Source organism: Oryx dammah, unplaced genomic scaffold (assembly GCF_014754425.2).
Source record: "Oryx dammah isolate SB20612 unplaced genomic scaffold, SCBI_Odam_1.1 HiC_scaffold_29, whole genome shotgun sequence".
NCBI lineage: Eukaryota > Metazoa > Chordata > Mammalia > Artiodactyla > Bovidae > Oryx > Oryx dammah.
The window spans coordinates 80311342-80324224 of record NW_024070213.1 but is presented as its reverse complement, the minus strand read 5'-3'; the positions used below and the strand labels follow the sequence as shown (position 1 = coordinate 80324224).

The following is a 12883-nucleotide window of genomic DNA, read 5'->3' as shown; positions in this document are numbered from 1 at the left end:
ATGGCCAGCATACATTTTGAGTATTTAGAGCCAGTTTTTAAATATTTTGAATGTGCATTTTTTATTATAATGTGTCAAGTTAGATATATATGCATACCCTTTTGATTATACTGCTTAGATCCTCTTTCTCCTTATTCTTGTCCTCTTGATCTATCTTGTTGCTAAAAGTGGTATATTACAATTTCCTATCATTAGGGTGTTTCTACCTACCTATGTCTTCTTTCATCTCCTGTAGTTTTGCTTCATAAAAGTAGCTGTGTTATTTGATGTATAATATTCATGTGTTATATCTTCATTGTGGATCATGGTTTTTAGCACTTCTTTGTCATGTTTTCCTGATATCAGACTTGAATTCTATTTTACATTATCAGGATTTGCTTCACTTGCTCTCTTTTTATGCCCAGTTTCCAGGTATACTGTGGCGTGCATGTGTGTGTACAAAGTCACCTCAGTCATGTGCAACTCTTTGCAACCCTATGAACTGTAACCCCACCAGGCTCCTCTGTCCGTGGGATTTTCCACACAAGAATACTGGAGTGGGTTGCCATGCCCTTTTCCAGGATATCTTCTCGACCCAGGGATCGAACCCACGTCTCTTCTGTCTCCCACATTGGCAGGCAGGTTCTTTAGCACTGCACCACCTGGGAAGTCCGCATAGTCTTGCACATCCCTTTATTAAAATTAATTAATTTATCTTAATTTTTTTAAGATGATCACTGTAAGTCAACACAGTAATTCTCTCTTCACTGCCACACATACTTTTAATTTTGGCTTTTCTGAGTCACTTTGTTTGAAATGTATTTCTTACATATAGAATGTAGTTTGGGTTTTGTTTTCAAGTCAACTGGATTTTTTTTTCTTTAGATGTTATATTCATTCACATTTTAAATTGAAAAATGATAACAGTAAAATTGCCTTTATTAGTATACAGTTTTAAACATGTATGCAAATTCATGTTGTTATCACCGTAATCTGAATATAGAACAACTCCCTCACACTGGTTCCATGGAGTCAATTCCTTCCTCCCACGTACCTCCTGGTAAACACTGATCTTTTCTTCATTGCTTTAGTTTTGCATTTTCTGGGATGACATAGAAATGTCATAGAAATGAAGTCACACAGTGTGTAACCTCTTGAGATTGGCCTCCTTCTCATTACATTGGTCAATGTAATTCTTTTGAGGTCCATCTGTCTTTTGCTTGCTGCATGTGTCAATAATTTGTTCTTTTTCATCGCTAAGCATTATTCCATCAATCAGATATCATACAGTTATCCTACAGTGTTCATTTGTTGGAAGAAAATGGGTTGTTTATAGAATTTGGAAATTATGGATAGAGCGGATATGCACATTTGTGTACAGGTTTTTGTGTGTACATGTATTTTCATTTCTCTGGGAGAAATGCCTGTGAGTGAGATTGTAGGGTCATATGGTATATGTATGTTTAACTTTATAGGAAACTTGCAAACTAGTTTATTTTTGTTGTTTTAATTTATTTTTAATTGAAGAATAACTGCTCTACAGTGTTGTATTGGTTTCCACTGTACAGCCATGTGAATCAGTCATGAATATACATATATCCTGGCCTTCTTGGACCTCCCTCCTACCCACCCCCCATTCAAACTATTTGATACAGTGACTGTACCATTTTTAAATTCCCATCAGCAAAGATTACATTTCTAGTTGTTTTTCTTCTTTGTCAGCACTTAGTATTGTCAAGTTTTTTATTTCCCCATCTTCAGTGATATCTTTTTGTAGTTTTAATTTATGTTTCACTCATAATGGTAAGCGTCTTTCCTGTGCTTATTTGTCATCTGAGTATCCTCTTTGGTAAAGTGCATATCCAAGTCTTTTCTCATCTAAACAATTAAGTTGTTTGTTTCCTAATTGTTCATTAATGTTTATAGTTTCGACAGTTCTTTTTTTAAAATTAGTTAATTAATCTTTGGCTTCCCTGGGTCTTTGTTGCTGCTTGCCAGCTTTCTCTAGCTGTGGTGACAGGGGTTTCTCTCTAGTTGTGGTGCGTGTTCTTCTCATTGCAGTGGTTTCTCTTGTCGTGGAGTATGGGCTCCAAGTTCAGGGGCCTAGGTGCCCCATGGCATGTGGAATCTTCCTACCCCAAGGATCGAATCTTTCTGCCTGCATTGGCAAGCACATTCTTATCCACCGTACTACCAGGGAAGTCCTGAGAGTTCTGTATATAGTCTGGATACAAATCTTTTGTTGTATATAACGTTTGCAAATGTTTCATTCATGGTCTGGACCTTATCCCTTCTTTTTCTTAAGTGTCTTACACTTAAGTGGAGGTTTTAAAGTTTAATGAATTCAAATTTACCATTTTTTTTCTTTATGACATTTAGTGTCGTATTTAAGAACTCTTTGACTTAGTCCAAGATACAAAGATTTTCTGCTATGTTTTCTTAAAAAAATTTATAGTTGTATGTTTTACATCTAGACCTATGATTGATTTTGAACTAATTTTGTATGAAGTTGGAAGAGTTTTGCCTATAGACATCCAATTGTCCTAACACCGTATGTTGAGAAGGCAGTTGTTTCTCTCCTTTCCACCTTTGTCAAAAATCACCTGGAGGGGACTTCCTTGGTGGTTCAGTGGTTAAGAATCCATGCTTCCAATGCAGTGGCTACAAGTTCAGTCTCTAGTCAGGGAACTAAGATTCTACTTGCCATGTGGTGTGGCCAAAAGAAGTCAACTGGACATATTTTGAGTCTGTTTCTGACTCTGTTCTGATCCATTGATCGACATATGTCTCTCTCTTCACCATCACAGCACTGTCTTGGTTATGATAGCTTTATGTTTGGGTGTGGATGTGTGTGTGTGCTCAGTTGCATCTGAGTCTTTGACCTCATGGACCATAGCCTGCTAGGTTCCTCTGTCCATAGAATTTTCCAGGCAAGAATACTGGACCATGTTGCCATTTCTTACTCCAGGAGATCTTCCTGATCCAGGGATTAAACCCACATCACTTATATCTCCTGCTTTGGCAGGCAGGTTCTTTAACACTAGCACCACCTCTGACAGCTTTATGCTCACATGTGTGCTAAGCTGTGTCTGGCTCAATTGTGTCTGGCTCTTTGCATCCCTATGGACTGAAGCCCACCAGGCCCCTCTGTCCATGGGGTTCTCCAGGCAAGAATACTGAAATGGGTTGCCATGCCCTTCTCCAATGATAGCCTTATAATAAGTGTTAAAACACGGTAGTGTGGGTCCTTTAACTTTATTCTTTTTTTTCAAACTTGTTTTAACTATTTTAATTTCTTTATAAAAGAAATATAAATTTATATAAATTTTAGAATCAGTTGCATTAGATTTATAGATCCCTTTCATAGTAAAATAGGTGGAACAAACTTTAAAACTGTAAAACCTAATGACATAATGGGGACGTATGAACCAAGCAGTCAGTCCAAGAAGTGGAACTTTAAAGCTTGTATCTATTTCTATGCTTTCCCTCTGTATCCATAAGTATATTTTCCTTTAATGAAGCTAATTATTCCAGGAAGACATTCCTATTTGTTGAATTCTTAGTTCTTTTGAATCACCTTTCCTTCTACTTGTGATTTATCTTGTCACTGGAAGATTTTCTTTTTTGTCCACTCTCACACACTTCCCTTCCCCTTGACTCCTACCTCTGGCAACCATCAATCTATGCTTCCCTTCTCAGATCAAGACTAAGACCTTTCTCAGTACTCCCATAGTTTTTGTTGCTCAGTCACCAAGTTGTGTCTGACTCTTTGTGACCCCATGGACTGCAGCACATCAGGCTTTCTTGTCTCTCAGCATCTCCCAGAGTTGTCTTCTGATTTCATGGCTGCAGTCATCGTCCGCAGTGATTTTAGAGCCCAAGAAGAGGAAATCAGTCACTGCTTCCACCTTTTCCCCTTCTATTTGCCATGAAGTGATGGGCCAGTTGCTATGATCTTAGTTTTTTTAAATATTTCATTTGAAGCCGACCTTTTCACGCTTCTCCTTCACCCTCATCAAGAAGTTGTTTTGTTCCCCTTCACTTTCTGCCATTAGAGTGGTATCGTCTGCATATCTGAGGTTGTTAATATTTCTCCTGGAAATCTTGATTCCAGCTTGTAACTCATCCAACCTAGTATTTCTCATGATGTGCTTGGCTTATAAGTTAAATAAACAGGGTGATAGTAAACAGGCCTTGTCGTACTCCTTTCTCAATCTTGAACCAGTCAGTTGTTCTGTACAAGATTCTAACTGTTGCTTCTTGACCAGCACACAGGTTTCTCAAGAGACCAGTAAGATGGTCTGGTATTCCTGTCTCTTTAAGAGTTTTCCACAGTTTGTTATTATCCACACGGTTGAAGGCTTTAGCGTAGTCAATGAAACAGAGGTAGATGTTTTTCTAGAATTCCCTTGCTTTCTCTGTGATCCAACAAATGTTGGCAATTTGGTCTCTGGTTCCTCTGCCTTTTCTAAACCCAGCTTGAACATCTGGAAGTTCTCGGTTCACATAATGCTGAAGCCTAGGATGCAGGATTTTAAGTATAACCTTACTAGGATGGGAGATGAGTGCAATTGTTTGGTGGTTTGAACATTCTTTAGTACTGCCCTTCTTGGGAATTGGGATAAGGATCGACCTTTCCACTCTTGTGGCTACTTGACACCAAGTCTGCCCCTCAATTTTGAACAAATGAGTGAAATGTATTTTTACCTCAATTGATATCATCCCCAGTTTCAGATGAACTGTTTTTCTACTTCTTGATACCATTATGTAGCTTTTGAAGAAGGACTAAAGAAGTAATCAAAGCTCTTGAAAATTAATCTGGAAAAATGAAGCTATAGATATTTCTAGACCCTACTGATTATGTTAATGACCACTTGAATCTCTCATTACTCAGTTGGATTTTTTTTTTCTTTCACTTCCAGTGTATATACATTTGAATCCTTCCCAGCAATGCTGAGCAGGGAGGTAAATGATAAATATTAAGTTGTGAAAATACTGCATGACACAACAAGAGTGCCATAAATGGTTAGTTACAGACAAGCTGCTTCACAGAATATATTTCCATTTCTTTTATTTGGCAAGAAGCTGACTTAAAAAATGAGTTAATGTGGGATTAAATATTTAGTTCAAAATCTGTATCAGATGACTAAGTATCAAATAGTAGAATATATCCTTAGAATTAGTTTTAATTTAAATATTTACTAATGTAAAATTCTGATGTGCCTAGTGTTCATGTCATTTATTATCACAAGTATAAAGGGTTTATATATATATCTATATATTAATTTTTATGATGCTAAAATTTAATATTTATAATGTTACACTTAATTCATCTGTTTAAAAACACTTCCTGAGTACTTGAATGGGTCTTCCTGATGGCTCAGACAGTAAAGTATCTGCCTGCAATGCAGGAGACCTGGGTTCTATCCCTGGGTTGGGAAGATCCCCTGGCGGAGGGCATAGCAACCCATTCCAGTATTCTTGCCTGGAGAATCCCCATGGACAGAGGAGTCTGGAGGACTATAGTCCCTGGGGTCGCAAAGAGTTGGACATGACTGAGTGACTAAGCACACACACACAGAGTTCCTAGGCCTACTTTTGGAATCTAGGATTACATCAATGAAGCAAACATACAGGTATTTTAAATTCCATAACCAAATGATGTATATAATAATAAACTTTCTTTGGAGTTTATCTAAAACAAATTATTTCTGTTTAGGGGAAAATTCTGCATATATTATCATTATATTATAAATACCTTTGAATCTATTTTGATTTTAAATAAGTATGTGATGGATAAGAAATCTAACTTAATAAACTGAATTGATACATAATTTTTAGCAATTGTAATTTATATTACAAATATATGTGAAATCTATTTTACTTTTGCTTTCATGAAAGATAATATTTTCCATCACGTAACATAATCCTTAATGTTTTATCACAGTTTTGCTCAAGATTCCTGTGCCCTAGGCCACGGAATATTGTGATGTGATCTAGGATTGTCCTAACATAGCTCTAAATCTATATGTATCCTGAACATTGGCATAGGCTTACTTAGCATTCATTAAATACCTCAGCTTTTCAGTGTGTGATTCTGTACTGGGAGGTCATATACATGAATGCCACATATTTTACCCATTTAACTCATTTCTTACTTAACAGATATTTCAAGTTTAGTTTTTAACAGTGATAGTCTGAATATTTTGACATAAAATGGTTCTTGTGTCTTGAAAATAATTAAATCATAATGCCACTAGGGGGCTCACATACCATGTGTGTAATTCATGTGGCATCACACATCTGCATAACGCTTTTGGGTACTTAAAAGGATGTGATAGCTGGGACCATAATACTATATTCAATAGTTTTTGCGTGATAGATGTAAGGGCACAATAACAGAAGGAAACACATTAACTAGGTGTAACTTATCAGTGAAGTTAGCAGTGAGGAGTCAAAAATTGAAACTGGATAAATGCTAGTCTGGTACCAGTCCCTGTGACACCTCTTCTATCTAGACTTGCTGCTGCTGATGCTATAGGAATGTAAGCTCTAGCTGTCAATCACTAGAGTCCTAGGACTGGACAAAGTTACTTTCCGACAGATAACACTATCTGGCATTATTTCAGTTGTCCCTTGTAACTGAGAAGATTTATTTGTAATCAGTTTAAAAAATCTTTAGCTTGTTCATTTTGTTAGTGTAAGAAAGTGTATGTTTTATATCAACGTTCTTTCATTTTCTAAAGAATCTAGGAAGGCAAGTTTTTAAGATCATGCCAATTTATGTGTTTCCAGCCAAGTACATGCATAAATATATATATATATATATTTTTACTAATTCCATCTAGTCTTATTTATTTTTTATTTATAATCAAGGGACAGTTCAGCATTAATTTGGCAGGAACTGGGATGAAGATATCCAGTACAGCAAAGTGGCTGGCTCAGGGCAGTTATGCCTCTGTGATCATTCACAGATCACAGGTAAGTCCTATTGGACCAAAAAGCCTGTCTGAAATACTTCTGTGCTGTGAAGTAGTGTTAAATTCCTCTACCTTAAGTTCAGAATTATATGAAGTTAATGACTAATGCTTTTGAACTGTGGTATTGGAGAAGACTTTTGAGAGTCCCTTGGACTGCAAGGAGATCCAACCAGTCCATTCTGAAGGAGATCAGCCCTGGGTATTCTTTGGAAGGACTGATGCTGAAGCTGAAACTCCAGTACTTTGGCCACCTCATGCGAAGAGTTGACTCACTGGAAAAGACTCTGATGCTGGGAGGGATTGGGGGCAGGAGGAGAAGGGGACGACAGAGGATGAGATGGCTGGATGGCATCACTGACTTGATGGACATGAGTCTGAGTGAACTCCAGGAGTTGATGATGGACAGGGAGGCCTGGCGTGCTGCGACTCATGGGGTCGCAAAGAGTCGGACACGACTGAGCGACTGAACTGAATTGAACTGAATGACTAATGAGTTTTTCCATATAATGGGGTATGTTACATTATGACGAGGTATAACTAATGAAATTATGGAATGAGGTTCATTTTTATTCATGTGCTTATGGAGGTTTTATATATATACACATTCTTGTTTAGGCTATAGATATCTGTGCATGAAATCAAGTGCCAGAGCATATAGATTTAAGTAGTTCAAGTTTGGGGCTAATGGTTTGAAACACAGGTGCTTCAAAAAGAGGTAGTCTTTCTAATTATTGAAGACTGTTACATTTTAATATTTCAAAGTAAGAGGTAAATTTTTGGTTTATTTACCTCCCTGCTTTGATTTAGTGATTTAGTGATGTCAGAGTCATTTGTCATTTAATGAACATCCTTTATAGTTTCTTCAATAATTAGGAATATTTTTATGGTTGTATGAACATTTTCCTCATCTATCTTTATTTAGAAAACATTGTCATGATTTGAGAGAATAGCATTGAAACATGTATATTACCATGCGTGAAGTAGATCACCAGTCCACGTTCAATGTACGAGACAGGGCGCTCAGGGCCAGTGCACTGGGATTTTAATTTTTCTTATAGCACATGTATTATCTAAAGTATTATCCTCCTAATTGTGGTGCTGGTATAGTGTGCTAACACATAAAATTTATGAGATGGCTCCTGGTACTTAGAATTACCACATCTTAAATAGCATGACCCCATCTACATTAAATCAGGATCTGTGTTATAATTTCTGTTCTCACCTATATTGCACCATTTAAATCAGTACCATCAACAGTCCCTGCCTACACCAAGGTTTTAGAATTTTTCTTTCTTTTGCTAAAAGTGATTTCATTCCTATATATACATACTACTTGTAAATGAAATTCAATTTTCTGATATTTGCAGACTTTAAAATACTTTATTTCTGACCATTATGAATTTGTGTTTTAATTAATAATTAAAGACTTTATATTTTTATTATTTCTATCACATGGGTAAACAGTAGGCTTTTAAAATGGCTATTTATTTCTAAATATTTATTTGGCAAATTTAAGTGTCATTCTTTTGGGTAGAAGAACGGAAATAAATCAATTACTTAGTTAAAATATGTTCTGAGTAGGTATAAAATTTAGACAGTGCAACGAGATATTCTGACTTTATCTAGTTGTTAAGGTATCTTCTTGTTAAATGACAGCTGGCCAAGGGCAGCAGTAAAAATGAATATTTGGTACAATCATTCCTTTCGCGTCTATTTAAGTTTTATTGTAAAGACTATTTGTTTACTTATTGAGAATTTCTCCCTCAATCAAAGATTTTGCACATGAAGGTATTTCCTGAGATCTGACGCATGGTGTGAAACTCTGACTTATGAAACCCAAATGTACTTATGGAAATGAACACATATTTTCATTTCTTAGTGAAGTTAAACAAGATTAGGGGTTTACTTGATCCATTTGAGAACAGGAATGTATATAAATTGGAATTTTTACTGCCATCCCCTTCTCTGTTTACTCAGATTCTCTAGAGTGTAGAAAGCTTCTGAAAGAAGAGGCAACTTCAAAAGCCCCTGATCTCAAAACATTCTTTATCCTCAAAAGTTTCAGGAACCCAGTTTCCTTTTCTACCCTCCCTCCTTAGATTAAAAAAACAAAAACATAAATAAAGCAAAACTTACCTTCTTCAGAAACCATAAGAGTTCAAACTATTTTTGTTTCATCCGATCAAAAGGCCATTTGACTTTTGGACCTAAAGTTGGAAGACAGTCTGGAAAGAAAATTTATCCTGTCCTCATCACTTCCTTCACCAGCCTCTGCCCACCCATTCCTCAGTTAGCAGCTCTGCTTTTCTAAAAAGGAAGAAGAAGAATCTCCTTTTTTGTTGTCGTTTAGTCACTAAGTTGTGTCTGACTCTGTGTCTAATTATAATTCTTACTTTCGATCCAGTTGTTTCCCCCATTCTTTCACCTTTTATATTTTCTTCAAGCTGTGTTTCCAATGCTTCCAGGAGATGTTTGAAGTTAAGGTCAAGTTTGCATAATATCCTTCTTTTATTTAGTCCATGAGAATCTTATATAAAATCCTAATACCTTTCTTTTATTCAGTCTGTGAGAAACACTGGACAACAAATTGGGAGAGGTTTTAATAAACTCACTGAAGCAAATAGATACCTTGATGAAAAATGCGTGGATTGAGAGGAATTGTCCAACGTAAAGTGTAGTTTATAATTATCAAGTGGCTAATATGAATCTCGGGTTCTCTAATTCCTGTGACCACAGATTTCAACTGAGCCTGAAATGGCATGATCTTTGACCTCAAGTATAATTGTTATAGGAAACCTTGGCTAATTATTTCAGCCACATGATTCAAAGCCTTTGCTTTTCTGCCTTGCGCACACAGATACCAGCATGTAACAGATTCTCCCGTATCTCTGCCTCTTCTATTTTCAGGATGGAACCAAAGTCTATGGCAGATGTGGAGGGTTCTGTGGAAAGTGTATTCCTCACATGACTACTGGTCTCCCAGTTCAAGTAGTGTGAACATTCAGAAGGAAAGTGTGTCCCAAAGAAGAGACATTCTCTGGAACCTGCAAATAGCTGGTGCTTGTTTCTTTATTCCTTCCTGAGATTTATGTCTAAAATATTTGTGCCTTTTTTCTAGGATGCTCATGAGGAGTCAATCACTGCTTAATTTTTCAAGGCCTTTGAAATAAACTGAATGATACATGGTTCTAATCAGGATCCTTAAAAGGATGAAATAATTTATGGTAGGGCATACAGGGATATTTGAATTATGCTAAGATAATACTACTGTTAACAGATTGCACTGGACCAGAATTATGTTATGCCTGTAAACACACATGTAAATCTCTGCTCACATCCTACTGTACAATGAAATGTTTATTCTACTTGTTAAAATGGAGCAAGTAAAAATTAGGAAAATGAACTTAAATCATAAACATTATTGAATCTGTCAGAATAGCAAATCAATGGTCACATCAAAAAAGTACATAGCCATTATACTTTCTACTGATACAGCTTAGATACCTTGTTTTATGTTTCCTTTAATTTTTAATTGTGCATTATGGTGCTTCAAAAAAAATCATCCTAAAATATAGTATAGTTTTGTAATTAAAGTATATAGTTGGGTTAAATACTAAACATGAAATTTTGTGGGTATAATACAGAATAAGATATGATTTAGTAGAATTTCACTTAAAAACACCTACCTCTAATTTGATTGTACTTATAAGAGCAATACATTGTTTTTAAAATGTTTATATTCTATCATGTCTTTATAACTTATATGCCTATATGTCTACTCTTAAAAAATTTATTTTCTCAAAGTTATGTACTGTATATTAATCAAGTAGAAAACTAAGAATTATTGACATTTTGAAGAACCTGTTTTGCTAAACATAAAATTATTTTTACATATGCAAAATTTTTATTAGAGAGTTCAAGTTATTTTATATCTGAGGTCTCTCAAATCCAGAACATGAAAGATAGTATAAAAATTAACTATTCACAAGTAAATGCTCAGGTATTAAGAGATTTTTTAGGTGAATAATTTGTGTATTATACAACCATTTGCTTTTAAAAGAATCAGATAATATTTTTCTATGATAACCTCCTCTATAAACCAAGAAAACTGAATCTAATAATAGATTTTTGCCAGGAAATAGTAGTGTAGTAGTTTTACCCACAAAGTTTTTCTTTTTCAAATTATTAGGGGTATATTGTACCATATAAGGTACTAAAGCAATTTTGTACCAATGTGGTTAAATAAACATTTAGGGATCTCTGTATCAGAAAAGAAGTATTTTGCACTATGTGCCTGAAACCAGTTACAAACATTATTACAAAATGTATAACATGTTCTAGAAATGTTTTTATGCATAAGTAAAATCATATAATTTATAAACATTTGAATAATAAAGATATTTGTGTGATACATTGGGACTTTGCTTTCATTTTCCTTAAAAAAAAGAAAAAAAGAATTATTCACCAAAAAAAGTCTATAACTGGAAAATCACTTCAGAAATTCTAAAACATTTTACTCCAATTATTGCAATTTCAATGGAAATATCTCCTGCCTAGGAGAAGGCAATGGCACCCCGCTCCAGTACTCTTGCCTGGAAAATCCCATGGATGGAGGAGCCTGGTGGGCTGCAGTCCATGGGGTTGCTAAGACTAGGACATGACTGAGCGGCTTCACTTTCACTTTTCACTTCCATGCACTGGAGAAGGAAATGGCAACCCACTCTGGTCTTCTTGCCTGGAGAATCCCAGGGACAGGGGAGCCTGGTGGGCTGTTGTCTATGGGGTCGCACAGAGTCAGACACGACTGAAGTGACTTAGCAGTAGCAGTGTACACCCTTATGGAAATAAGGGCATGAGGCTGACAGAAATTTGCAATGACTTCTGTTTATAGAAGGGGTACCATGTATACTCATATTCAGTTGGCCAAATTAAATCACATGACCAAATCCTAGGCAATGTGACAGGGAAATATACTTCTGCTACAGGGCAGGATGGCCAGATGTATGGAAATGAGTGAGGACTCACAATCTTCTCCCAAGGGAGGGAGAAGATCCTTGGGAACAATAAGATTTTATGTCCACCATTTTATGTCTTCAGCTTCACCAGAAATTGCCAGAGTACTACTTTCTAAAGGGGTGGAATAAATTTAAATTACCGCTGCCTCTGTGTACAAATATTAGAATATCTACATTCTCAGTGACATGTCAATTTTTTTTGATCTGATGGGGTAGAGAGTAGTATTCAACTGTTTGAATTTATATTTATCTAACACAATTGCACTCATCCCACATGATAGGAAAGTAATGCTCAAAATTCTTCAAGCCAGGCTTTAACACTATGTGAACCATGAAAATTCCAGATGTTCAAGTTGGTATTAGAAAAGGCAGAGGAAGCAGAGGTCAAATAGCCAACATCCATCGGATCATCGAAAAAGCAAGAGTTCCAGAAAAGCATCTATTTCTGCTTCACTGACTACAATAAAGCCTTCAACTGTGGGGATCACAACAAACTGGAAAATTCTTCAAGAGATGGGAATACCAGACCACCTTACCTGCCTCCTGAGAAATCTGTGTGTAAGTCAAGAAGCAACAGTTAGAAACAGACAAGGAACAACAGACTGGTTTCAAATTGGGAAAAGAATACGTCAAGGCTGTATATTGTCACCCTGCTTAGTTAACTTATATGCAGAGTACATCATGAGAAATGCTGGGCTGGAGGAAGCACAAACTGGAATCAAGATTGCCAAGAGAAATATCAATAACCTCAGATATGCAGATGACACCATCCTTATGGCAGAAAGTGAAGAACTAAAAAAGCCTCTTGATGAAAGTGAAAGAAGAGCGTGAAAAAGCTGTGTTAAAATTCAACATTCCAAAAACTAAGATCATGGCATCCAGTCCCATCACTTCATGGCACATAGATGG

The 12883-nt window shown here is 36.1% G+C and overlaps 1 protein-coding gene across 2 annotated transcripts in view; it reads left to right on the top strand.

Annotated features, from left to right (window-relative positions):
- ADAMTS20 (ADAM metallopeptidase with thrombospondin type 1 motif 20) overlaps nt 1–11370 on the top strand; it is a 204936-nt gene extending 193566 nt beyond the window's left edge. For both annotated transcript variants that reach the window (XM_040233797.1, XM_040233796.1), the window contains 2 exons: nt 6856–6960; nt 9867–11370. In XM_040233797.1, coding sequence (XP_040089731.1) covers nt 6856–6960; nt 9867–9956 — 195 coding nt within the window. In that variant the 3' untranslated portion in view covers nt 9957–11370. The remainder of the gene's footprint in view (nt 1–6855; nt 6961–9866) is intronic.
- The last annotated feature ends 1513 nt before the right edge of the window (nt 11371–12883 follow it).